Source organism: Athene cunicularia, assembly GCF_003259725.1.
Source record: "Athene cunicularia isolate RWA chromosome 4 unlocalized genomic scaffold, athCun1 chr4_part1, whole genome shotgun sequence".
Lineage (NCBI taxonomy): Eukaryota > Metazoa > Chordata > Aves > Strigiformes > Strigidae > Athene > Athene cunicularia.
The window spans coordinates 32155076-32181859 of NW_020799098.1; the positions used below are offsets into that span (position 1 = coordinate 32155076).

The 26784-nt window shown below is 41.1% G+C and overlaps 1 protein-coding gene across 1 annotated transcript; it reads left to right on the forward strand.

The window, feature by feature from the left end:
• The first annotated feature begins 105 nt into the window (after positions 1-105).
• On the forward strand, positions 106-25307 carry PDGFRL (platelet derived growth factor receptor like). The gene is made up of 6 exons (XM_026846985.1): positions 106-244; positions 10016-10310; positions 18176-18327; positions 19753-20046; positions 20365-20501; positions 24596-25307. Exons 1-6 carry the CDS (start codon positions 106-108, stop codon positions 24782-24784), a joined length of 1206 nt encoding a protein of 401 aa, XP_026702786.1. The 3' UTR covers positions 24785-25307.
• The last annotated feature ends 1477 nt before the right edge of the window (positions 25308-26784 follow it).

Genomic DNA, 26784 nt, shown 5'->3' on the forward strand with positions numbered 1-26784 from the left:
GGGCCGGGCCGGGAGCCCTCCCGGGCGCGGCGGCGGGGCTCCCGTCCCGCTGGGAAGGCGGGCTGCGCCCTCGGTCTGCGGCCAGCAAGCCGCCGGGAACCGAAAATGCGGTTTCAGAAAGTCCGTGCTGGGGTTTTGGGGAAGAGACGTTTGCGCCAACACCAGCTGCCTCCCCCCTGCGCCGTTTCTCCTGAGGGTCGACGTTTAAGTCCGCTCTTAAATCGTCATGCCGCGGGAGGACTAGGTAAACTAGGTTTACTCGTAACTTTTTTCAGGTTGTGATGAAGCCTTGGTGGGGGAAGAGGCAAGTTTTTGGCTGGGAAGGGACATTTGTAACCAATCCTTGATTTATATAGACTTTAGCTAGGCTGAAGAGAGGTTGTTTCCCTCTTGCAAAATGTGAATAAACTTACTAAAACTTCTTCAGAAGAAACAACAAAACCAATACCTTTCCTTTTCACCACGGAGGGCTTACGGAACAAAGCCTATGTAGCTCATAGAAGGGTTTATAGAGAAATCAGAGGCAGGTTCTGAGGGGTGTGGTGAAAGGCAGAGGCAGCTACCGCAAGTGGCCCAAGAGGAGGTCGTAAGGAAAAAATTATTGAAAGAACATAAAAAATTCTTCACCCTGAGAGCTGTTAAGCAGTGAATGAAGTTGTCAGGGGAGACTGTAGAGTTTCCAGCCTTTGGGATAGTCAGAGCTCAACAGGACAAGGCTCTGAGCAACTGAAGGGAGGTGAGGAGGGACTTCTAGAACTCCTTTCCAGTCCAATTTTTCTTATGACTACATGCAAAGGAATTGCACTCTGGACCGCTGTGGTGCTGGAGAGCATTTCTGCTGAGAGATTTGGTCTGTGGGTGTATGTTACCACGTCAAGAAAAGTGTTTTATATTTGAGAAATAAACAATAAAAACAGAATGAGAAATGAGTTGTAACTTGGGCAAAAGATTTCCCAGGTCTATGTTTTTCTCAGTTTGTCTAATTTATACTGAGGTGTGACTTGGTGCTTCACGCTATTTCATCCAGAAGTTTAGCTATGGGAGAAAGTAAGCTGGCATATTTAATGACAGTTCCTTATCTAAAGCTAGAGGTATAAATCCTAATGTAGACTGTGATTTCAAAATAGGCTTCCTAATTTAGCTTATATTAGTTTATGAACAGTGAAATACATCCCTCCAGAGTGTCTGTATGAGCATTGATGTACCACCCTGTCAGTGTGAGTGTTCAGATGATTAAATTTTCATTTAAAGTACCACAAATAGAAATGTGTCCAACCTGGTTTGTACATTAGTTGTGATCACAGTGACTCTGCTCTCTCATCTTAGTCCTGGTAGTTAAAAACTATTCTTTATGGTAACCTTACATTTTTTTTTTTTTTTTTTTTTTAAGGAAGAATTAATCGGTATTAATGAGAGTTGAAAGGTCTCTGATGCTGGGGCCTGCCTCATGGAATGGGTACATCTGGCAGACAGTCCTTGTGGGAGACCTTGCACTGCTACTAGGTGGACACTTGAAGATCAGGGGCCTTCTTGAGTTATAACCTGTGCAGCTATGAAACCAGCAGATATCTGGTGATATCTCAGGTCAAGCTGGATGGATGCTTTTTAGCATTATGTGACTAACATTTGGGGATTGTGTGTAACGTGAGACAAATACTGTGATCTAGGAGCAAAAGTGCTCTGTCACGTATTTCTGTGACACATCAGTGCATAGTCTCCTACTTTGACAGGATGAGTTAGTAGGGACCCTGAATGTACCGTTGCAGAGAAAATTAGTACAGTGCATCTTAGAAGTGACACTAGGAGCTGATCAGAGGTAGAAAAGAGTTTTCTCAATATTTTTCTACTAAGTCTTAATTTATTTTACTTTTTTTAATATGAAGCGCTATTGCTGGATTAAAACAGTGAGGACTCTGTGCATAAATCTAGTGAGATGGTAAAGTATCCCAAACATGGCATATTCATGTATGTGCATAAATGGGCTAGTTGAGTTTGTTCCCTTCCTTGGGTAAGGAAATAGAGGAATCTCTGGTGGGTTCTGTGTTCCTGAAGGGATTTGATTGTGTGTCCTCTTTGTCTTAGGTGATAGGCTACTGTACCAGTTAATTTAGTTATTGGGCATACAGGTACTTGATTCAGCAATGAGAGAAGGCAGAATTATGAGGTGCTGAAGTGGTGGCGTCAGTAGATACATGGACAGACTTAGAGGAAGTGTTAGGGAGGAGTGTGGTGATGGCTTGCTTGGAAACTCAACTCCGGGGAGGTGCAACAGAGAGGCAGAACTAGGTTTTCCAGGTAGGAGCATAAAAGCTCCTATGATCATGTTTCGTGAAATGCCCCTGCTGTCACCTGCAGGGAAATACAAGGTCAAACACACAGGAGTCTTACTGTATAGCTGGGAGTGTGGTATAGGAAGAAAGTGTTCAGACTCACAGAACTACATGGAACAGATGGAGCTTGTGCAGGGAGGAAAGACTTAATCTAGAGAAAATCAAAACCAGGCTTCTGGCACTTAAAATTCAAAAGCTTTCATAGGGGAGTCTTTAACGGTTTCTTAAAGGCAGAGTGTCAGGTGTGGAAGAGAACACAGTTTGGGATCACACATTTCCTTGGGGTGAGGCGGTAAGATCTGTGTGCCTTTGAACAAATGTCAGGATTGAGGTTGTCAGAACACAGTGGAAATGGCAGAGAGTAGTTTGAACAAATTGTCCTGTTTCACTAGGGCGAAAAGTGTGACTGGACCAAAAGGTGTGTGCTTCCACAGACAAATCTGGAAAGTGCAACAGGGAACTGGAGTGGCTGGTTTGAAATACAAATGCTTATCCAGAAGGCTTATCACAACTGTCAGTGGGACTTTCTAATACTAGGGCACAAACTACACAGGAAAAATGGAGTATCTCAACCCAAAAGAGAAGTGGTAGTATCTGTTAAAGAAAGCTTTACTGTTAAATCTGATTCCTGGTGGGTTTTGTCGGTAAAATACATCTGGACTGAAATACCAGCCCTGTGGAGGAAAAACAACCTGGTTACTGGCCACCCAATGAGATGGAGGGTATGACTGCTCTGTTAAAGAAAATCAGAGGGGTGGCAAGGACTGGATAAAAAAACAAAAGGAAGAATTACTTATCCTCTCATAGGTTGGATTACAGATGTCAGGGTGTGACAGCAAGTGCAATTGTTTAGATGCTACAAATGATGACTTAGAGCCGCTACTCAGTGAACCCCTGAGAAAAGCAGCACTTCTTGACTTGATTTGAAGCAGTACTCAGCTAATTGGATTCAGATGTTGCTTTAGAAGAGCCAGACTGTAGTTTTAATATTCTTGCAGGAATAATAAAAGCCAAAGAAACGATTGATGCATTTAATTTCAGAAGGGGGAATTGCATAAGATGAGGAGTCTCATTAACTCACATATGGGTTAAATATAAAAATCAGAATAAGGCAGACGAAAAGAATTTGAGAAGCAGCTTGCAAAAGGGATAAAACCAGCCATAAATCCTTTTCTTCTGATGATGATGAATAAACAAGAAGAGCTAGAGATGTGTGCATGCCTGAGGGCTATGATCTTATTGGCATCACAGAGATGTGGTGGGATGGCTTCTATGGCTGGAGTGTTAGAATGGAAGGATACATGCCCTTGAGGAAGGACAGGTAGGGGGGATGAGGGGGAAGGGTTTGACATCTATGTCAGTGACCAGCTGGAGTGCATGGAGCTCTGCCTGGGGATGGGATGGATGAGGAGCCAACCAAGAGATTATGGGTCAGGATTTAAGGAAATGCAGGGACAGGTGAGATTATAGTTGAGGGTCTGCTTCAGGACATCCAGCCAGGAGCCGATGAGGCCCTCTGTAGACAGATAGGAGCAGCTTCATGTTCACAATTAACGCACTCCCTAGTCCCCGTGGGAGACTTCAAGCACCCCAATACCTGTTGGAGGGACAACACAGCAGGGCACAAGCAATCCTGGAGGTTCCTGGAATGTGTGGATGATAATGTCCTTCTCCAACTGATAGGGAAGACAATGAGGAGAGCTGCTATGGTGGATGTCATTCTCACCAACAAGGAGGGGCTGGTGGGGAGTGTGAAGCTCAATGGCAGCCTTGGCTGCAGTGACTATGAAATGGTGGAGTTCAGGATCCTTAGGGCAGTGAGTGAGGAGGGTGCACAGCAAGCTCACTACCCTGGAATTCAAGAGAGCAGAATTTGGCTTCTTCAGGGATCTGCTTGGCAGAGCAGCATGGGATAAAGCCCTGGAGGGAAGAGGGGCCCAAGAAAGCTGGTTAATATTCAAGGATCACCTCCTCCAAGCTCAGGAGCAATGCATCCCAAAAAAGAGGAAGCCAGGCAAAAATACCAGGAGGCCTGCATGGATGAACAAGGAGCTCCTGGACAAACACAAATGCAAAAAGGAAGCCTACAGAGGGTGGAAGCAAAGACAGGTAATCTGGGAGGCATACAGAGAAGCTGTCTTGAGTAGCCAGGAATCGCGTTAGGAAGGCCAAAGCCCCGATAGAATTAAATCTGGCCAGGGATGTCAGAGCAACAAGAAAAGCTTCTATATGTACATTGGTGATAAAAGGAAGAATATGGAAAATGTGGGCCCTCTCCAGAAGGAAATGGGAGACCTGGTTGTCTGGGACATGGAGAAGGCTGAGGTACTTAACGACGTTTTTGCCTTGGTCTTCGCTGGCAAGTGCTCCAGCTACGCTGCCCAGGTTGCAGAAGGCAAAGGCAGGGACTGGGAGAATGAAGAACCAGCCACTGCAGGAGAAGATCAGGTTGGAGACCATCTAAGAAAGAAGTCCATGGGACTCGATGAGATGCATCTGCAGGTCCTGAGGAGACTGGCAGATGAAGTGATTAAGCCAATGTCCACTATATTTGAGAAGTCATGGCAGTCCAGTGAAGTTCCTGATGACTGGAAGAGGGGAAACATAATCCCCATTTTTAAAAAGGAGAAAAAAGAAAAACCTGGGGAGCTACAGGCCTGTTAGTCTCACCTCTGTGCCCAGTAAGATCATGGAGTAGATCCTCCTGGAAACTGTGCTGAGGCACATGGAAGATAAAGAGGTGATTTGTGACAGCTAGCATTGTGTCACTAAGGGCAAATCATGCCTGACAAATCTGGTGGCCTTCTACAATGGTGGCCTTCTGCAGTGTTGGTGGATAAGGGAAGAGCAACTCATCACCTACCTGGACTTGTGCAAAGCATTTGACACTGTCCTGCACAACTTCCTTGTCTCTAAATTGGAGAGACATGGATGTGATGGATGGACCACTCAGTGGATATGGAATTGGTGGGATGGGATGCTCACACTCAAAGAGTTGCGGTCAATGGTTCAATGTCCAAATGAAGAGCAGTGACAAGTGGTGTTCCTCAGGGGTCGGTGTTGGCACCAGGCTGTTTAACATCTTTGTTGGCGACACGGACAGTGGGATTGAGTGCACCCTCAGCAGGTTTGCCAACGACACCAAGCTGTGTGGTGCGGCCGACATGCTGAAGGGAAGGAGACTGGACAGACTTGAACTTCATGAGGTTTGCACGGACCCACCTCTCAACAAGGCCAAGTGCAAGGTCCTGTACATAGGTCAAGGCAATCCCAAGCACAAATACAGGCTGGGCAAAGAGTGGATTGAGAGCCCTGCGGAGTAGGGCTTGGGGGGTGTTGGTTGATGAGAAGCTCAACATGTGTTTGTAGCCCAGAAAGCCAGCTGCATCCTGGGCTGCATCAAAAGATGTGGAATCCATTATACAGAAAAATCTATTACCGTGCTCAGTAGGATACTTCACTGAGTTTCTGATATGTTTGTCGTGTCACCATTTTCCATCAAAACCTCCCAAAGCACCTCCAGAGTGAACATGGGTCACATAAATAATTGAGATTTTAATTTTCAGTTTTCACTTTCTGTAGGTGTTCTTTCTTACCCCGATTCTTACCAGCCTTAGAAAATTTTTGGCTGTCTCTCCCTGTCCTACCCCAGCACATGGAATCACGGAATGGTTTGGGTTAGAAGGGACCTTAAAGACCATCTAGTTCAAACCCCCCTGCCAGGGCAAGGGACACCTTCCACTAGATCAGGTTGCTCAAAGCCCTGCCCAGCCTGGGGAGGGGGCACCCACAACCTTTCTGGGCAACCTATTCCAGTGTCTCACCACCCTCACAGTAAAGAATTTCTTCCTTAACTAATCTAAATCTACCCTCTTTCAGTTTAAAACTGTTACCCCTCGTCCTATCAGTACACCCCCTGATAAATAGTCCCTCTCCATCTTTCCTGTAGCCCCCTTTAAGTACTAGAAGGCTGCTGTAGTATCTCCTGGGAGCCTTCTTTTCTCTTGGCTGAACAGCCCCAGCTCTCTCAGCCCTTCCTCACAGGGGAGGTGCTCCAGCCCCCTGATCATCTTTGTGGCCTCCTCTGGACCCACTCAAGCAGGTCCATGTCCTTCTTATTTTGGGGGCCCCAGAGCTAAACACAGTGCTGCAGGTGGGGTGTCAGGATAGCAGAGTAGAGGGAGAGAATCACCTTCCTGGACCTGCTGGCCACACTTCTCTTGCTGTAGCCCAGGATACAGTTGACTTTCTGGGCTGCGAGTGCACACTGCTGGCTCATAGTCAGTTTTCCATCCACTAACACCCCCAAGTCCTTCTCTGTGGTGTTTAAGTGCCATGATTTGATGATATACACCTGAGACTAAATAGAAATTTGAATCTGAAATTGCTGAAGCCTTAGCTCAGGTGTGTAACCTATCATATAACCACTCCTGCCCAGGGAAATGGAAATATGCTGACATTTTAAGATTTTTGTGGGAGGTATAGGCACAAAGCCAGATCTCTATTCTGTAAATTGAACTCGCCATTAGGTAGGAATGAATTACAGAAGAATCGGTATGGGTTTGTATGGCTGCTTTTTTTCCCCCCCTCACTTCAGAAGTGTGTTTTGTTTTGCAGATCTGCTAAGTTCTCTGAAGGACTTTATAAGGGTGTGGGAATAGATGAGTTGGTTATATTCCCAAAGGCTTTTGATAAGCCTGTTAAAGACTTCATGGGAACCGGAGTACTGTGAGACAATGGAAGATCTCTTGTGGAGTAATAACTAATAGAAAACAAATTGTTAATCCTCAGTTTTTGCGATATGGGCATAGAATTGTTTTTACCCAGTTGGATTTCACAGGGATCTTGTAAGGTACATGCTTTTCACTATATTTATAAATCTGCTAAAAGAAAACAAGACTGTCAATAAAGAGTTGCAGAAGAATTTCTCCATTTTGAAACACTGAGCAGTGAAAATAGGACTTGAAATTTTAGGTTGGTAGATGCAAATTAACACATTCATATACACATTGATGGGTTTCTGCTTAGGGATTTCTGGCTAATAACTCCTACTTAGGAAAGTGATCTTGGGAGTTACATTTGATTATTCTAGAGAAAATCAACTCTTAATATTGCTTTCTTGAAAAGTAATGAGCTATTTAGACAGGAAAGAAGACACCACTAATATGTACAACTGTGATTTGACCACATCTTGAACCTGGTGTACAGTCTGCTTTTGTCCTCTTTCATTACCCAAATGTGATGTAACTGAACTGTTGTAAGATGCATGTTCTTTACAAGGAGCAATTAAATAGAGCAAGACTTGTCAGTCCAGAAAGGCGATGTTTGAAGGACACTTAAGTTCTGTAAAAGTACCAGTGCTGCAGAGAATGTTGTTGGAGAAACAATGGATTATTCACTTAATACAAAAACTAGGAGGCATCTAATATTTATGTATAACTTGTGTAGTTTTGAAACTTGACCAGACAAATTAATGAAGAATCCACCAAGGACAAAACCAGTGGCAACTGTGGTTCACAGATCCCTTGAGCTAAAGGTTCTCGGAAGCTAGGAGAATAGTATCAAAGGAGCAGAGATGGTTGTCCTATTCCCTGGTTGACAGCTGACAGGTGGTGTCAGTCTGAAGGTGTTGGCTAGGTAGACATTTGGCCTAACCCACTGTAGCCTTTCTAAGGTAATGCAGGGAAAAAGTGCTCCTACATGAACTGTAATACATGCGCTGTGTCACTCACTAGGGTAATGTGCCCTGAATAACTAGAAAAACCCTACTTCATGGTCTTCCATAGGAGGCAGCAACCACTTCTCTGAAATTCTCCTTTGTTATCATAATTCTGTCAAGTTTGCCAATTTTGCATGGCCAGTGGCATCACAGGTGTGAAGAAAAATTAGAAAAAGCATAAGTATTTGTTTCACTCTCCCTTCCAGAATAAAATGTTACTCTTTATGTCATGATCTTTGGAAGGCATTTCTGTTTGATCACTTCAATTTTGTCTCATTGTAAGTTGGTGAGGCATCTTTACAATCAACTTCACCAATGCTCGTAATGTAGAACTGGGGAAAAATATTTGTTTGGCAGGGGAGGGGTATACCTTAATAACTGGATGTGTGCCTCTCAGAAGAATTATTCTTATTACATAAGAGTCCAAAAGAGTTCAAAGTGCATTTGGCAAACTTAAGATGATGACAGCATTGCTGTTTTCCAGTTTATTTTCTAGTTGGTGTGAGACCAGAAAGCAAATGCTCCTACACAGGCAGCCTTACTCTGCATGCTGAGATCACATAGTCACAGAATGGCTGAGGTTGAAAGAGACCTCTTGGGATTAGCCAGTCCAATCCCATGGTCAAACAGGGTCGCCTAGAGCAGGCTGCCTAGCACTGTGTCCAGTTGGGTGTTGAATATCTCCATGGATGGATACTCCACAACCTCTCTGGGCAATCTGTGCCAGTGCTTGACCAGTATCACAATAAAAAAATGTTTTCTTGTGTTCCAATGGAATTTTCTGGGTTTTAAATTTGTGCTCACAAGGCTCTGTGCCATTTGAAAGACTTGTGGTGTACATTAGGCTGGACTTAGAGAAGTGGAAGGCTGAAGCAGTGCAAGGTGTCCAGCTGGGGTATGAGGAATGTCATGGGAGCCATCAGTGGCAGGAGTCTGAAAGTACTGCTCTTCATACTGCAGCCAGTACCAGTTTTATTTCACGTTAACTCAGTATACAGCAAGGCTATTTTTAATTCCAGAGGGAACTTATTGATACCCAAGTATTTTCATGTGTAAAAGCTGTGTTCAATGTGAATTAGTTATCAGGCACAGTAGCGGAGTTTTTGATGTCTGAGGACAGCAGTTTTAGGCTCATCTCACAAAAGATCTGTGCTTCCTGCTGTCAGTTAAAGCAAAAATATCTTGATTTTTTTTTTTTTTTTTTTTTTTTTTTTTTTTTTTAGATTTGAGACACCTCACTTTCCCCCTTCCATTTGCTTTGCTTTTAAAGGCATCTGGGTATCCCTGTTGTCTCTAGCAACTAATGAAACCTTGCTGTTTGCCTCTAAATAAAGTTCTGTTTTCATCTGGACTGTCAAAATGAATGGCTGTTATAGAGAAGTGATGAATTAAATACTACCTTCAAGTGACTTAAGTGCCATTTGCATTTTCATAGTACTTACTGTAAAAGAAGAAAACTGCATCACTATTTTATAAATCTTTATGAAGTTCCACACTTGCCAGTTTTTCTTCATGGGTCCCTTATGGTAACAAGATGTGTGAAAAGGTTAAGCAGAATTGATGTGTGTGTGACATCCCTACCAGGATGGAGAACTTGTGTAGCATTGTGTACTAAATGACAATGACATGAGGTAGAAATGACAAAAGTAACTGGAGATAGAAATGCTGTATTTCTTTCCCTTCCCATTTGTAAAGTACTCATACCTTACATACTTGTCTGTTTACGTGAACTGTAAGTATAGATTTTCCACATGTTGTTGAAAGCTCTCTTCCTTTTTTGCCAGGAAAATGGGTTATGCCAGAGACTTGAAAAACTTATGGAAATGAACCCTTATTCATTTTTATGAATGCCTTACAGGAAGAACAAAACTTTATTCTCTGTGATAATAAGGCAGGGGATTTTTTTTGTAAAGGGACTATATAACCTTTTTCTTATCAGTAACATTGCCGCCTTTTATTTTACTAGTTATTGGACAGCCTTCGAAGGGTAAGCGTCCAAAAGAACCTGGGGAAAACAAAATTAAGCCTGTTAACAAAAAAGTAAAACCCAAGACCCCCAAAATGAAGGAGAGAGAATCTGCTGACTCCTCTTTGAAGTCCCAGTCCATACTGACACAGGTGATGGATAAAGGTCGTTTCCAGAAACTAGCTGCCACTTTAAGCCTCTCTGCGGGACAAAACCTAGAACTTCGATGTAAGGGGAATAATGTTACTTGGAACTATCCCTCATACTTGGACACCTTTAAAGACTCCAGACTCAGGTAAGCTATTTTTCACTTTTTTTGGGGGAAAAAAAAATCCAGAACTTGTTTTTTCTACCACTTTCAACACCATTGGGCTTTTTGTTTGTTTACATTTTTACAGTCAAGCTGTTCCACCTAGTAGTTTCTAATGTCAACAAAATGGATGAACATCTTTCAGTCAGCACCAGTTACTGCCCTGTGATTTGCACTGTGGAATAGTCTTGTAACACGTGAACTGGATTTCCTTAAGATGAATCTAAAATAGAACATGTGGTCCAGCAGGATACCAGTGTGCTCCAGCCACTAACAGGGAACCACATTAGAGCTAGTCCAAAGTAAAACTCAAAACGTGTGAGTCTGGATATCAGGTACTCACTACCAACTCTAGAGAGACCTGCTCCTGGTGGGCTGTACTGCTTGCTAATGTAGCTACTACCTGAGACACTAAGATTAATTTTCTGAAGAGGCTAGAACCCCATCACTGAACTAACAAAAAAATACACCAACTACCATGCTAAAGGGCAAATAAGAGTAGTCTTTTTCAGTCATTGTTAACCTCTGTGTGCAAAAGGGAACTGCAGTGTTTGTGGTGTGGCAGTTTAATGCTGAGGATAGTCAGCTTGGGTTTAGGAAGGCTTTTTCTTTCATGTAGTGACATTTTAATGGAAACTGCATAAATAGTTGGTAGAACAGGAAGAGGGACTGAGGACTTTCTCCCTTTCTCTCCCACCCTTCAGGTGAGTGTCTTGTTGCTCTAAATATCTCCAAAATTGTATTTGTTTGCCTTCCCAGTTTTTGAGGATACATAGCCAAATGTAGATTAAATGTAGTAATTTAGGTCTGTATTTGAAAGAGGAGGCACATATAAGGAGCTTAAGGATGTCTTCCACAGGCATCTTTTTGCCATGAGTAGTGTTTGTTTTCACTGACTGTTTTATGGAGGTTTATGTATCTGTGAGACAAGGAGTGAGGAGACTGTGGAGCATTGAACAGTGTCCTAGGAAAGAGAGCTTGTCTTGATTATTAGGTAAGAGAGGCACAGAGGTATGAGCAAAGGTGTCAGCTCCTATTGTCCTTTTGTTCCTAAATTACCTACAAGTGTGTATGCCCTCTGTAAATAACTGAGGTTATCTGAATCTTCATGAACCATTTCACTTATTTACAGATATGATGCTACCTTAAAATCACACCCAGTTAATTAATTTTTCAGATATATTATTCTTTCCACTTCTCTTTTCAGAGAGGAGCGTTGAAAATTGGCAGTTACAGACTGTGATTTCTAGCATATCCTTCGGAAATTTGTGAGCCAGTTCTTCTTTGAGTGTTTATTTGCTTGTCCCCTGATGTCTAAGGAATTCAAGAACTACACTGGCTGAATAAACCTTTGTAGCTAGTGCAAGGCTTCTGTCATAGTAAGTTACAGCAGCAAGTCTGTTTCTGCTGAGGATTTATCGCAGCAACATCTCTCAAAAGATCTTGTGGTCGATTTAAACAACTATTGCTTTTTTCTTTTGCAAGAAATAATGTTTTATCTGGATTTATTCCAGTAGGTGGCGTTTATGAGCTGCAATACAGACCTGGCCTACCGGCAAGCCAAAGCTGAATGTGCAAAATATCAACAAGGAGCATGTGTGTGGTGGTGGTTGTTGTTTCCAAGTGTATGTTAATGTTCTGTGCATTTGCAAATAGGTTGCTGGCATGATTTGGTCCTGTAGACCTCCAGGTCATGTTTTCTGAGTATTAGCATCTGGCATTGAAGAAGGCAAGGCAAGTATTTACAGTTTTTGGAGAGGAATCTGAATGCTCCTTCATGATTTGTTTGACTGTCTGTTCCTTTTTTGCAAAATTAAGTAATTTTGTAGTGATGCACATGGGACAAATACAAGTATACAAGAATTTAAGGTAGCTTGGGGAGAAAAAAGATAGGCATTTCCCAATTGTGTAGTTTGGCATTTTTTGTAGTTTGAAGTAGTTTGGGATTCTGTTGCCTCAAGAATTTACCTTTCTGTTCTCACTCAAGTTCACAATATTTGTAATATTTTAACTATATAACAAAAGTTAATAATGTCACACAAAATAATGCTATATAACATTTTGACTGGGTGGCTGTAACTTGCCTAACTAGTTATTTTCTTTTAGAAGTATGTTAGGCCTATATTTAAGGATCTGTGTTGAAATACAATGATCTTTGCTTTAGAAAAGTTATTTTGAAATAAGTTATTGAAACAGGCTGAGTTAGACTGTTTTAAATGCAAATTTAAATGTAAATTTAAATTAGACAATTTTAAATGTAAGCAGAAGTCCCTATAATTAACTTGAGAAATTGAAAACATAGATTAGTAGCGTGCTTCAAAGTCACAGAATAGTAATAATTTATGGAAACATTGACCACGAAATGTTGTACAGTTATACTTTCATCACATTTTTAGCATTTTGGTAATTATCTCAAGATTTTTTCTTTATTGCTAATAGATGCATATGAAACCAAGTCTGCTTTATAGAATGTGAAATATGAAATCTATATTCCATAGTTTTAGGAAACTTTGATTGAATTTAACTGGAAATAGCATAAAGATAGCATGTTATTTAGTTAGCTCAGTTGGTAGTGTTTGTAAGTGAACTGACAGCAGAAAATGCTTATCATCTCTCAGGAGGAGCTTAGATCTTCCTTGTGGCAGACAAAAGACCGTGCACCAAGCACCAACTACAGTAGACAAATTTTAAAATTTTATTAACATATTGCACTCATTATTTTAAAACAATTTGCTGAATATAGGGCAAACAGGGGAAAATCAGAATAATTATTAGCAAATAACCTACAGCAAAAATTGTCTAATCATCTAGCTAGATATATGTCCAGTATCTTCTAACATTTTTCGAGTGCTTAAAGACCAAGTATAAGGTAATCCTGTAATTACCACTTACTGAGGCGTGGAGTGAAACCCCAGCTAATTAACTGGGCTGGGCTTTTTTACCTTGGATTTCCATTCTGGAGTTGGGACACTGGTGCAAACCAGAGTTGTCAGCAGCATCGGGGGGAGGTGGTTGGGGTCTGAGGAGGTAATGGGAAGTGAAGGAGTGGGTTACAAGTGGGTAAGTGGGATGGGGCAACGATGATGAGGTCCATGCAATTGCCAGGGACTAATAACTACCATTCTTTTGTTCATTTGTACGTTCCTACAGCAACAGATGCTCAATTCCTGGTTTTTCTTTAAGTAATGGGAGGGATGTGCAAACTCAGGTGGTCTAATGGGAATTTTAACAATAAGCAAGGTGTTTTACATCTCCTGGAAAATGCTAACATCCTGTAACTCTTAACTGCTTACAAGAGGAGGCTTTAAGGACCCTGGCATCTAACATAATTGCAATTATGGGAGGCAGAAGAGACCTTAAGGTTCAGGGTGGTGTGAGGGCATTTGTAGCTCAGCTGGTTGGAGGGTTTGTTAACAGCAGAACTCCAGGGCTGACACTGAAGATGCCCACTCTGTTCTGTTTCCTATCTGTAGTTCTGGGAGAAAAGGGTGTTTTGGTTTGCACCTAGTTAAATTTAGCATCCACATAATGTATTTCCTATGGGTGGTTGCAAAAAGGAGGGATAAAAGCCAGATGTTTTGTCTCCATGCCATGCTTATCATGTTTTTAATTTGCCCATATGGTAAGGAGAATACAGCAGCCTGGAGGACAATACAATTTTTCTAAGGAAGAGATTTCTAATTATAATCTCATTTCAATAGCATTAGTGGCTATGCGTTCTTTGAGTTTGTCTTTGTAGGTATACTTCATGACCTGGTAAATTAAATATTTTTGTTGGATATACTAGAGAGTCTCAGTTTTTAATAGCAAACATTAACAGCTACAGACCTAAAAATATCATATGGGGGCAGGGAAAGATGCTGAGTGAAAGAAGAAGGATAGCTCTTTGGCTGTTTCTTGTTGAGCCAGAGGAGAAATTATCTTTCCACTATACTAACTGGAGTAAGTAGCAGTACACACTGAAATGGTTTACTTAGCTTTAGAGACTGTAGCATGCAATGCAACTCTGGGGAGAAAGCTAGAATCAAGCAAACTTGGCTCCCAATTTAAGGACACATGCCAGCTCGCTTCAAGACTAGCTTATTATGTGTACTACTCTCTTGCCTTGTGCAGTGTAAATACACCCTGCAGATAAATTTTTGTCTGAAAATTTTATTTACTGACTGAACTGCCCAAAAGTCATGGTGGTGTAAATGGTCAAAGGTAGCTCGTGCACCTCCAGAGCAGCAGGGCTGGAATGCTGTTTTGTAAGACTGTGCATAACAAATTAATGACTGTAGGCTCACCCAGAAACTGGATCTGCAGTGTATGAGAAGGATAAAAACTGAAAGGGATGAAAGGAAAATAAGCGCAAGCACATTTTCTCTTTGTTATGCTTTATAGCAGAAAGCTGCTCTAGATGAAGGCAGTCTGACTTTGCATAGTCTCTGCTCTGCCTGATTTGGAGTATGGGTCTTTCACTTGCCAAAGACCAGCTGTATTTATCACAGAACTTCATCTGATAAATAAACTCGTGTGAAATGGAACTGCTCCAGTGGAAGAAGCTGGGGCAAAGAGCTGGACATACATCACATGCACATTTGTGTGTGTGTGGGGGGTGTATGGCCAGGAGCACTCTCACAAGTATTGAGGAGACTTACGTTGTAGAGGGCAAAATTAGACTGCTTTCAGTGAATGCAGGCTCCGGCTGGCTCAGTGGTTCATTGGTTGTGCTCATGTGTGTATGACTGAATTTCATTTTGTTCCATGTGCTGTGAAGTCTGAAAGCTAGGGATTTTTTTCTTGTGTTAAACACTAAGATGTTATGTTCCTCTCCTAGTGAGCTTGTATTTGAGATAAGCTCTCTTTTGTCAATATGAATGCAGCTGCTTGAGAGGAGTTTGGTAGATGCTCTTTGAGTGATGCTATGGCCACTATCTTTTTGTCTTTTTATATCTTTTTATTTTTAGCTTCTAAACTTGACATGGCTTATCTGTCAAAGATCTTTTCAACTTAAAAGAACTAAAACTTCATAAGATGAATGTATGGAATAAGATTTTGGAGTAGTTTTCTAGTTTCCTTAAACAGTCTTGAAATGTTTGTATATACAACATTTTTACTTAGTGATATGTAGAGCACAGCAAAGTTTTGGATTTTAAGTCAGATTTCCCAGCACCCAGAATACTAATGAAATAAAAGGTATCCTGGAAATACTGGTCAGTTGCAGGATTTACCATTTCTAATTTACTTTATATGGCCTGTTTTGTCTGCTTAATATGGTTATGTCACAAGTTTCACTACTTCCACTGGTGGTTGCCAGGTTCTGTTAGTGCATGTTTGTGGGTGACTACCTCGTTAGACTATTTCCATTGATTATCGGATAGCTTGTTCTCAGTTAAGTAGAACACACTGTACAATAATTAATTAAGTCTGACCTTATTTTTCTCTCTGTTGGGATTTTGAGCTATAGTTCAGTGTCTCCATTAACAGTTGGAGACAAAAATTTTCTGGCATAATGGTTTCTCTGTAATGCTGACATTTAGTACTGGATACTTGCAAAACATTTTATGCTGATGTAGTCATGTAGCCTATGAAATGTGAACTGTGAAACTAAGCAATAATAATAATAGAGACTAGGACATGTTTTGGATTTCTCTTCCTGTTGGGTATGATACACAACAAGATCTCTTGCACAAATAGGTATCTCTCAAAGGTCATACAAAAAACTGAAGATAATTTATAATGTAAGCTAGTGTATATATTAAAAATGAAAAAGCTACTACTCCATAATTACATAATTCCAAAAAGTGGAATCAGATAAAGTTGTGTAGGACAAGCACATTTAGCAGGCAGGAAACAATTTGCCTGTCTCCTTAGGCCTCAAAACTGCCCAGTGGTGGATGAATGTACTGGTGGTGTCTGAGGGCTTTAATGGTGAAGGTAATTCTCAGTTAGCCCTGTCTGGGTTGTGTATTTGGTGTGGTTTTAATTCCTCAGCTACTGGCCTTGGCTGGAGGCTGAATGTTGGGTTACGTGAACCGTTGCTCATGATTACTGGTAGTAGTGCAAACTGCTACAGGAACATCTAGGGAGTCAGGAGTTTGGGGAAGTGAATGTAGCTGAAAGCAGTGGCCTCTCTGTTTGAGCAGTTAGGGGGGGGCTGCCTGCAATGGAGACATGAGCAAAACAGAGCATTTAGAGCATGCAGTGCAGTGGGGCATGTCTGTGGTACCAGTGTTACACAGTGACAAGGTGTTTTAGAGGATAAGAAGTTCTTCAAAGCATGCTAATCCCAGAAATACATTATTCGGTCAGGCATCTGCCTTACAGAATGACTGCCACATTAAGAAGAAGAAATACAAGGATAATAAATACTCAGAGAACCCACAGTTGAATAAGAGCATGGGAGCCATTCAGACGTCATGCACACTGCATATTTGTCCAGACCCCATTTGAAACACTGAAAAGGAGTTGGCTATCAAATGTCTAAAACTGGAAAAAACTCTCCTGACTTGGGTACAATGGAAATGACCCTGTAACTTGATGTCTTGCAAAGCAAAGCAGGAAAGAAACCTTTGTGTCCTGGCTGTGCTACCGTGTAAAGGCAGGTGGTTGAAAACAACGTTTTTAAGAGTCAGAGCAGCCGTGGGGTGGGTGCATCAGTACTGCCACACACGGCTGTCCTGACAGGGTTCCCCAAGGACTGGTACTGTTGGATCATTGCTTTTGCAATCCATCCAAAGGCAACACAGCCAGTGCTGCTAACTGTAACACCAGCTGTCTGCAAGAAAGAGCCAGGAAAGCAAGCTTTAAGATAAAAAAGAGCAAGATGAGATTGTGGCTTCTGAATTTCAGAGATAGGACCTTTGACCCTTAGAAACACTGTCAGTATCTACACACTTACAAATATTTGCAGATTTACAAATTTTGGTCCATTAAGAGATGTATGTGGGAAATCCTGGAGAAGGAGCAAAAAGCAAATTAAGTCTCTGAAATAATCACACAGGCTGAGTTTTATGTAGTTATGTGATTACACTGCCAGTACACCTCCAGCAGTTCTCAGGGTTGTGCTCTGAAATAGCCAAGGGGTGATGAGGAAAATCCAGTGAGAGGATGCCAGTGAGGTCGCTTAGGGCAGAGGAGTAGGCAATGAAAACTTTTAGACTTTTAGAACAAATCCAATTTGAGATAGAAGCTCTTTATGATGGTGTTTGCAAGTGGAAACCAGGACTGGTGTGTTAAAGATGGGAAAGCACTCACACTGAAAGCAGGCATAAATCAGCAAATAAACTCTTCTTCAAGTAGCTGCTATTTACTACTCCTGAAGTATTTATAACATACTATTGAAGTAGTGCTACAGCTGAAGTAAATGGTATCATAAAAGGACTGAGGTGCATGCAGGTTGATTTGGAGCATGAAAATACTGGGATATACATAAACAAACTGAGACAAAACATAGATGAACATACAGAATCACAGAATCATCTAGGTTGGAAAAGACCTTGAAGATCATCCAGTCCAACCATTGACCTAACACTGACAGTTCCCAGCTACACCATATGCCTAGGCGCTATGTCAACCCGACTCTTAATTACTGTCTACAGGAGTCCCAGTTCAGTTTCAAAATGGGGACTGAAAGGAATCCACGAATGAACTGTCCAAGACAAAAGCTTGGCAAGTGCTTGTGTGTAGTTGAAATCACTAAAACTACTAATGTAAGCAGGCCTTTGCTGGAGTAAAAGGGGAAGTTGCTACACATCTCTGAAAGTGAAAGGTGGGTCAGTTGCAGAGTAGGAATAAAAAAATCAGAAATAGAAGTGAGCTAACAGAAACCTGTGTTTGTCTGTGCCTTTTGTTTTTCTTCTCCCCAGTATAAAGCAGCTGGACAAGTATGGTCAGCTGATCCTCGCAAACTCCACTGCAGCTGACACAGGTGAATATAGCTGCTGGCTTCAGCTGTGCAATGGTAACAAATGCAGGAAGGATGAGACTAAAACAGGTTCAACATACATCTTTTTCACAGGTAATTAACTGACTGGGGGATTATTAATGGAAATAAATTTACTAGTAAGATAGGAGTAAAGCTACATCAGCAATTTCACTGTTAAGATTTTCCTTCCACCTTTTTTTTAATAGAAGTTAAGGAAGACAGTGCTGGTGAGCAGAAAATTACTTGCTTAGTGTGGTTTATGAGTCCATTTCCCCTATGGATTATGCTAAATGTGTACCCAAAATAATGCATAACACAGTGAAAAGCAAATACCTTTGAAAATACTAACATGGATTCTGAGGATATTCTAAAAAATTAATTTAAAAAACATTTAATTTTTGAAAATGTGTCTTGGTGAAGAAAATAAATCTATGCAGAAGATTCATTTTGTTATGGCATTCAGATGACCGTATGGACTCCTGCACTAACGTAAAAACCTTGACCTCACTGACCTTTGTAAGGCCACAGTTTCTCCCAAGAGTGTGTATAGATAGCATGTTTCATGGCAAAACGCTCCTAAATACATGTGTTGTTCCACAGAGCTTGAGGCTGACTGTAGCCCTAACACTGCATGGATACGGTAACCGTGCAGAGTTTACTGCTACTTGGTACAACACAGCTGAAATCAAATGGTTAATTTGTTCTTCTCGTGGAAAACATTCTGAATGGTAAAACAACCTTCACTGCCTGATCAGAGCTAAGGCATTCTTGGCTAGAAAATGTTTTGCTACAAAATGCTAGGGAGGGATTGTTGGTGATTATGTTTTGGAGCTAAATTAGACCATGGCAGTGTGCAGAAGCCATTTATCAGAAGTGCTTGATGTTCTGAGGATACATTCCTTTAGAAAGGGTGGAATAAACTTTTCAGTGAAGTTACGTAAATGCTTGTGCTAGAAAGAATTTCAGCTTTATATTTCTAAGCATCATGCCAGATATGGAAATAGTCTTTAACTGTCATTCTAAAAGCACTAAATATTTCAGCTACTTATGGCAGTACATCAAACATTTTGCCTAAAATTGTATGTATAAAAAGGCTGTAGGTCCAAAGAATATCTATTTCTAGTAGTGCTTATCTTACCAGTGGTGTTGGGTATTTTTATGTGTGTTACCTTTAAAAGTGGGCGAGTGAACAGAATTAGATCCAGATGAGTATTTGGAAACTTACTAAAAAGGAATTCCAAAGATTTTGTTAAGATTTAAAAAAAAAAATCTGATTACAGTGAAGAGTACTTTGTTTTTCTTTTTGATTCAGTGTTTTTAATGCAAGCTATGTCAGTATATACTAACAGATCAGATGGGTTTTTTCTTTTGTGTGTACTTCTTTAAAGTAAAAAGCTTTGGGTTAATTTTTAATGTTGCTCATAGCTATTTTCTCTTGTCATATGTACTTTCTGTTCTTTCTGTTAAGCCAAGATGTAAATATTATTCTAACTATAGCAAATCAACTCTCTTGCACAGATAAAGAGGAACTTTTTGTACCTACTCCCAGTTATTTTGAGATTGTGTACCTGAACCCAGATAAACCTGCAGTCATTCCATGCCGTGTTACTACTCCTTCAGCAAAAGTAACTCTACACAGGGAATTCCCAGCAGAAGAAATTGAAACAGATGGAACTGATATTATTTATGATGTGAAGAAAGGTTTTGTCTACCAGCACCCTACTTCTGATCATAAGGGTATTGTCTACTGCAAAGCAGAGTCACATGGAGCACCTCAGATTTCCATAAAGTACCACCTACTGTATGTGGAAGGTAGGGTGTAGTTTTCTCTGTCCTTACACTGACACAATGTCAGCAGAAGAATGAAGTATAGAAGACATGTTTTTTAGAAAATGATTTGTAACTTAAGTAATATGATCACCGAGTTTTAAAATCTTGATCAAAACTATATGTAATAAAACTTTTTAGATTTAAATTCCAGCAATTTCCCAGTGCAGAGGGGAAAGCTGCAGATGTACATCACTTACATATTGTCTTAAGCAAACTGAGATAAAAATGGACTCAGTGTTTTATCAGTGTATTTAACTTCAGAAACTAATTTTTTGCTTCCAAACACTGTATTTCTGTCAGTTCCCAAGGGTCCCCCTTCAGCTACAATTGCAGCATCATCCAACAGAGAAGTCAGTGACAGAGTTCATGTAATCTGCACAGCCCTTGGGGAGCCAGATGTTGATGTGAACTTCAGGTGGCAGTACCCAGGGCAAGAGGTAAGAGATGCATGCCTGTCTGAAATGGTCTGTTCTTCATAAAGGCAGTGCTTTGAATGCCTGTTAGTGTCTAGATTTTGGAGTAAAGATTTTTTAGATTGTGGTGTCTGCCTCTTGCTAGCTCACGTGTGCTGGCAGGAGGAGGCAGCACATCCCTTTTGAACTTCAGCCCATCTTTCTGTGAGAGCCTAGGAGTAGCACAGGAATGAGGCTGGAGAGCTCTACACCCATCTAGCAAAAATCAAGCTCAGCAGAGCTCACTCCTCCCTCAGGTTTCCATTCCAGAGACACTTGGCCTCTGGCAGCATTTACAAAGAAAAGCCTCAGACAGGGTCAAAGCCAGCCAGCGTCAGGAAGCCATTCTAGGGCAAGCCACAAAGCCTCACTGATGCCTCTGCATTTGATATCCCTTCCATCTCCATGGCTTAGGTGCATGAATCATCACAGCAAAGAATCTCTGAGCTGAATTTTTGCTCTCATCCAGAGGCACAGAGATCTACTTCTGCCCAGCATCATCTCTGCTGCTGTTTATCCAAAGCAGGCTAGAAGCAAAGGAAGGACTGTTGGAAGATGGAACCCTTCACCAGAGGAAAGGGGTCCTCTAGGAACTGAGGGTTTGTTTGTATTCCATTTGCCAGCCCTCCTGGTGCTGGGTTGTCAAAGGCTGATGCAGTTTGCTAATGAGGTACTTGTAGCAGCACTAGTCTCCCTGAGCCGGCATAAAATTAAGTAATTTAATGGCAAAGATAATTGTTTGAATGAGTGATTGGAGTTCGGTGTTTACTGGGCTTGAAAAAATTCAAATCTTTTGATTGAAGATTTAGCCCTGGAGGTTTGCTGTAGCCATGAAGATAGAGACTAGCACTCCGCTGTTGTGGAAGGTGTGTGCATTTTCAGGGGAGAAAAACAGTGAGAGAGCAAGTCAGCACAAAAAGGGTTTGAACAGCTGGTGAGGGCACTGGGCACTTAGAACCAGGTTTGTAGTCCTTTCTTAGACATTAGTTTGTCCTTTCACTTCCCCCGCTCCACTCTACCTCAGGGTTGTTTTTGTTTTTCCTGCTGCTTGTCATAAGTTTTCCTGCTGAGACTGTTGGGAGTCTGAGGGTTCATAAGCAATTACCAACTTCTCCTCCTTGTCCTGTTCTGGTTGTTAAATGAGGGCAGCCTCAACCACATTTGGTGAGGGGCCTTGGTATTGATAGCGTGATCAGGTGATCTGCAGGTGAACGAAGCACTGGAAGACTTTGGCAGAAGAATTCCTGTTTCTGGAGTCCATTTGAAGTTAGGAAGGAAAGGGGCAGATATCTAAATGAGTGGGGAAACTTGCAGCTGTTGGTGGAGTAAGAAAGTCAAATGCTAGGGAAAACTGAAGTGCCTCCAGGTTTGGAGAGCTACTGAGCAATAGTGGGTTTTGTGCCCAATGTCTTTGTCTGAATTTAGCTCTCAGCTGAGCTGAGTCAAGAAATGGCCGTGTGTGTCCTTCAAGGGGGGACTTTGACAGTCTTCATAACAATCCACTCTCTCGGGTGGGGAAGAGAAGTGCCTGTCTCCCACTGATCACGTTAACTTTGAGAAGTTTTTCTGTTTTTTTGGTAGCTTCTCTTAAAATCTGTTTATTGGACTGTAGTAACTGGCTATACAAACCCCTATTTTAATTCTTTTGTAACTCATGGTTATTGCTGAATACAAACAATTGAAGAAATTAAATTCTAGACTCAGCCTGGCCTTCCAAAATTCTGTATCTTATTAGGGCTACATCTTTCACAGCTGAACAGCTGCCCAAGCCTTGTTGCTGACTCTTCTTGGCCCGAGTTTCTTCCAGTGGTCTTACGGCACCTGTTGCAGCACCAGCACATGCACTGCAGCTACTCTAGCACTGACTGACTATAAACAGCTAAACACACACATATTTTCTCCCTTGTTTGCTGTGGATGCTGCATCTGCAGTGCAGAACCCATACACTATCAGCAGACGACTATACCCTCTTAGTGCACCCACAGGAGGGCTGAGAGAGTCTGTGGCCTGCATCTGCCCTGGGAAGGGCTGATGTGCTTATCCACTGCAGTAAACAGTCTCAGCTCCAGCTGTGCCTGGGGATGGGAAGGAAAGAGGTGTGTTTGGGTTTCTGCCCCAACAAAATGATTAAGTAGATGTCAGAGTAGAAGCACTGTATGCTTGTTGGAGACTTAATGTTTATTAGGGAAGTATTCACATACTGCAAAAGGAAAAAGTGGGGGTGGAGAGAGAAGAGAGAGAACCATTAGTGATGCTGGTCAGCTACACCTTCTTTCGTGCAAGAAGAAGGACTGACAGAGTTCTAAGATTCATTGGATGTTTCCATTCATTGCTGCTGCTTTCAGTGGAGGGAGATCAGTGATGTTTTTTGTTCACCACCACCACCTTACCCAGAACCTGGGCTGTCACCTACCACTTGATCCCTGAGCAGAAGCATCACTTGAATCCCTGCTTGCTCCTAGGTACATCGCATTGGAGACACCCTCATGTCATCTCTGGAGTCACTAACCTTTCCCTCTTACTTTTTTTTCACCTTTTTTTTTTTCCTTGTCACTCCCTGATAATTGCATTTGCTCATTCACCTGCTGCGAATGCATACTGATCTACTCCTTAATGTAGTTCCCCAAGACTAGCTTCAAAGAAGAGGCAATTAATTTGAGAAAAACTGGGTTAGCAGGAGCCCAACCATGCAAAGAGCATCTGCCTTACATGGGCCTTTACCTTCACTTTCAGTAGGGTCAGGGAAGTTCCACTTGCTATATTTAAGAACTAATTTAGGCTTGAATTCAGTGTGCAGTAATACTTGATTGTAGGTAGCACTTGATTTTCAGTCTGGGAAGAGGAGGTAATGCTCTGCTAGGTAGAGTTCTTCTAAGTAGCTTGATTCCTTCTAAAAGGTTAAGAATTTCTAGATGAGATTACCAGTTTTGCAAAAAAGTACTTGCTAGCTGTAAATGCCTGCCACTTCCTAGGGCATTCCCTGACTGCACTGTGGCTCATCCCTAGGCTTCAAGGCTGGCAGCTTCCTCTGTACTGGTCACTTTGCAAGTGCAAGATTGTAGCTTTGGCTCTTGACAAGTGTGTAACTTATCCTTTGGCTACCATTAGATTAAGCCTTGTAGTATTCATATTAGTAAATGGCTAATCCATCTATTTTATGAAGCAAGAAGAGATGGATTCCAAGAAGAAACCTCTCTCTCTTTTACCAGTTTTATCATGGCTATTGGTACAGCACAAGCCAACATGAGTAAAGCTGCTGACTAGCATGATGGATTTTGGAAGGAAGGAGACTGCCTTAGTCAATTTTTGGCCTAGTTTCTCTTATGCAGTTCTTTGCAAACTTCTGAGGTGCCGGGGAGTGTTACCTGATAAACAGTCCATCAGAGAACTCTCTCAAAGGAAAAAAAAAAAAAAAAAGTGCATCTTCCTAATCATCCCTGTTTGTATTTTTGGCTTTGAAGTTACACAGTTTGGAAACCATAATGTGAGGATTAATTTATAAGCATTAGGGAATCGGTACTGTTTGCTTGTATGTTGTCTGGTACAGTGTTTCTGCGACTAGAGGTGAAGGAATTAGTTATCAACAAACAATTTAAAACTATTCTCAGTTCTATTTTAGCACAAAGTAAAGCTTGGTCAACTAACTCATGCCACTGCTCCCTTCTTTTTTGAGACCTGCTGAAAGTCTGAAAATAAGCTCACACACCTGTCTTGACATCTCCCCCAAGATGGGTATCAAGTACCCAAATGCAATGTTAGTAAGTAGCCTGAGTTCATTCATGTACTCCAGGCAGAGCTTTGGCAGCCCATCACTAATCTAAAGATACACAGGAATGGAAGAGCCACTGTATTATCCTTACTTGGCATAACTTATTGGTATGTCAATATTTAATGCAGGGGTGTTGCTGCAACTGCCAGACATTTTCAGTTTCCTCACTTAAGGCTGATTTTTTGGATATAGGCTCCTACTGTGTGACCTCTTGGTTTAGGGTTGATAGGATAGTGTCACCAAGTACACTTGCAGAATTACATGTTTTCTTATATGGGTGGGTTGTTTTGTTGTTTTTCCTTTTAAACAGTCTGAGAGACCTGTGATTATCCAAAACTTCTGGAGACTGATAAACAGAGGAACTGGACATACCACAAGAATCTCAAAAAGCATTCTTCTTGTTGAGGATTTTGAAGCCAGGGATGCTGGAACCTACATTTGTATAGCTCAGAACCTACAAGGAGAAACCACAGTAGCTACTACAGTTGAACTAAATTGATAGGAAAGGCCTCTGGAAGTAGAATGAACTGTATGTTATATGATATTATAGCCATCTATTTTCTTTATTAATGTTTAAACGAAGTTTTCTCTATCACTGTCTCTCTTCATATGTCAGTGCATTCCATATTTCACTAGCTTCACAGCCCAAAACAGTGTTCCCCTATGCCCAGCAGTAGTCAGCTGTGAGTTAATAAAACTATGAAGCATTAAAGCTTAAGACTGAACATGCATAGGGCTTACTCTATTTAGGAATAGATGCTCTTGGTCTTTCTCCTCAAACCCTTTCATAAGGTTAACCCACTGTATGGTTTGTGACCTTTTTGCATATGTGAGAAAGGAGAGGATATCAAGTATCCTCAAAATCCACCAAGCAGGTGGATTCATTCTGGTGCTGTGCAATTTTAAAGTTTAGAATACTGTACATGTTTAAAACAACAACAGCCCCCCACCCCCACTTGTTACAGCATTAGCCCATAACAAATGTTTATTTTGTAAGAATAAATTTCTGAACATTATGCAAATGTAATGTGTGTGTCCCTATATATGTGTGTGTGTGTGTATTCATTTCATAGATGTGTAAAGACACAAACAAATAAAATTCTCACTCCTGCGAAAAACTAATACTAAATATATATTAAGGTGCTAGGGGGTATCTCCAGAGACTTTTAAGTGGTTGGGTATGTTGGATTTTCTTTATGTTGTTGCATTCTTACAACCTTATAATATGTAACTTAAGAGTTTATTCTTCAACAGGTGTATGACGTGTTTACTAAATTATGTAGCAAATTATGTTTGCTAAAGGTAAAACTTACATTTATTTATATATCATTTACAGGAGAAGAAAACCCAAATGTAACATTAGAACAATGTTCAATTACACAGCAGATTCTGTTCTCAGGTTAATAACAATTTCAACTCCATTGTATTAATTTACTTAGGGGAATAGAAAAGATGTTTCATTTACACAGAACTGTATGTGGATAAATAAGCAACTGCCTCTTTCTAACCCCGGGTTTAGTTACCAGTACAAGGAAAGAGACTTTTCAGAGAAAAGGTAAGACCTTGGTAACAGTGGTGTTCGATATTTTGGCAGTATTTTTTCTTCCTAGCCTCAAGCACAGAACCCATGTATGCTAGAACTTCAAAACAAATCTACTCAGGAGTGTAATTGTGTGACAACAAAAAAGTCTTAATGCAAGCCCTTTTATTTTCACATGTGAAAACCAGCATATGCTGAGCACATAAGGAGCCAAACTAGGAACTCTCAGCCTACATTTGACTAGAATTCCTAAAGCTTTCTTCTGGTGAAGGCTGGAAGTTAAGCCCTTTGCTCCAGATAATTCAACCTTTGAGCAGATGTTTGGAGTAGTGATATCGAGGAAGTACTAGGTTAAAAATGGCAGCTTCTCAATAATGTCATTAAACCTGATTATTAGTGTGGCTAATGAAAGCATTAAACAAGCTTGCTGACAGTTTTTTCTTCAACATGCAGAGACCTAAACCAGTGTAATCAGTATGATAATTATCCATGGTAAGACTGAAATGGCTCTATGCATGTCCATAAAACAGGCTTCATGGAGAACCTCTGGAAACAAGGTAGCTACAAAGCCAAAAACAAATACAGCAAGCAATAGGACCAATGTTGAAGGTGTAAGAGGCAGTCCCTTCTTAACCTTTTCTCATTGCTATTAAAAAGTATCAAGAATATTACACTGTTACCCAAATGACTAAATAGGTGTTACACAATTTCATAGTAATTACTAAAAGAGGTCTTTGTACCATTTTTATTTTTTTTAGGCAAGATTTCAGTCTGACCAAAGTAACTTTAGCAATCCCTGAGTTGCTGGATGAGGCTGTGCAATGTGTTCATTCCTTTTTAGCATTTTCATTTATCAGAACACTGTATTTCCCTTTGAACTATGGGATCTGTACCAACTTCTTAAATTTCAAAGTGCTTTTGAGCCTTTAATTCAACAATTGATTTCCTTTAAAATATCT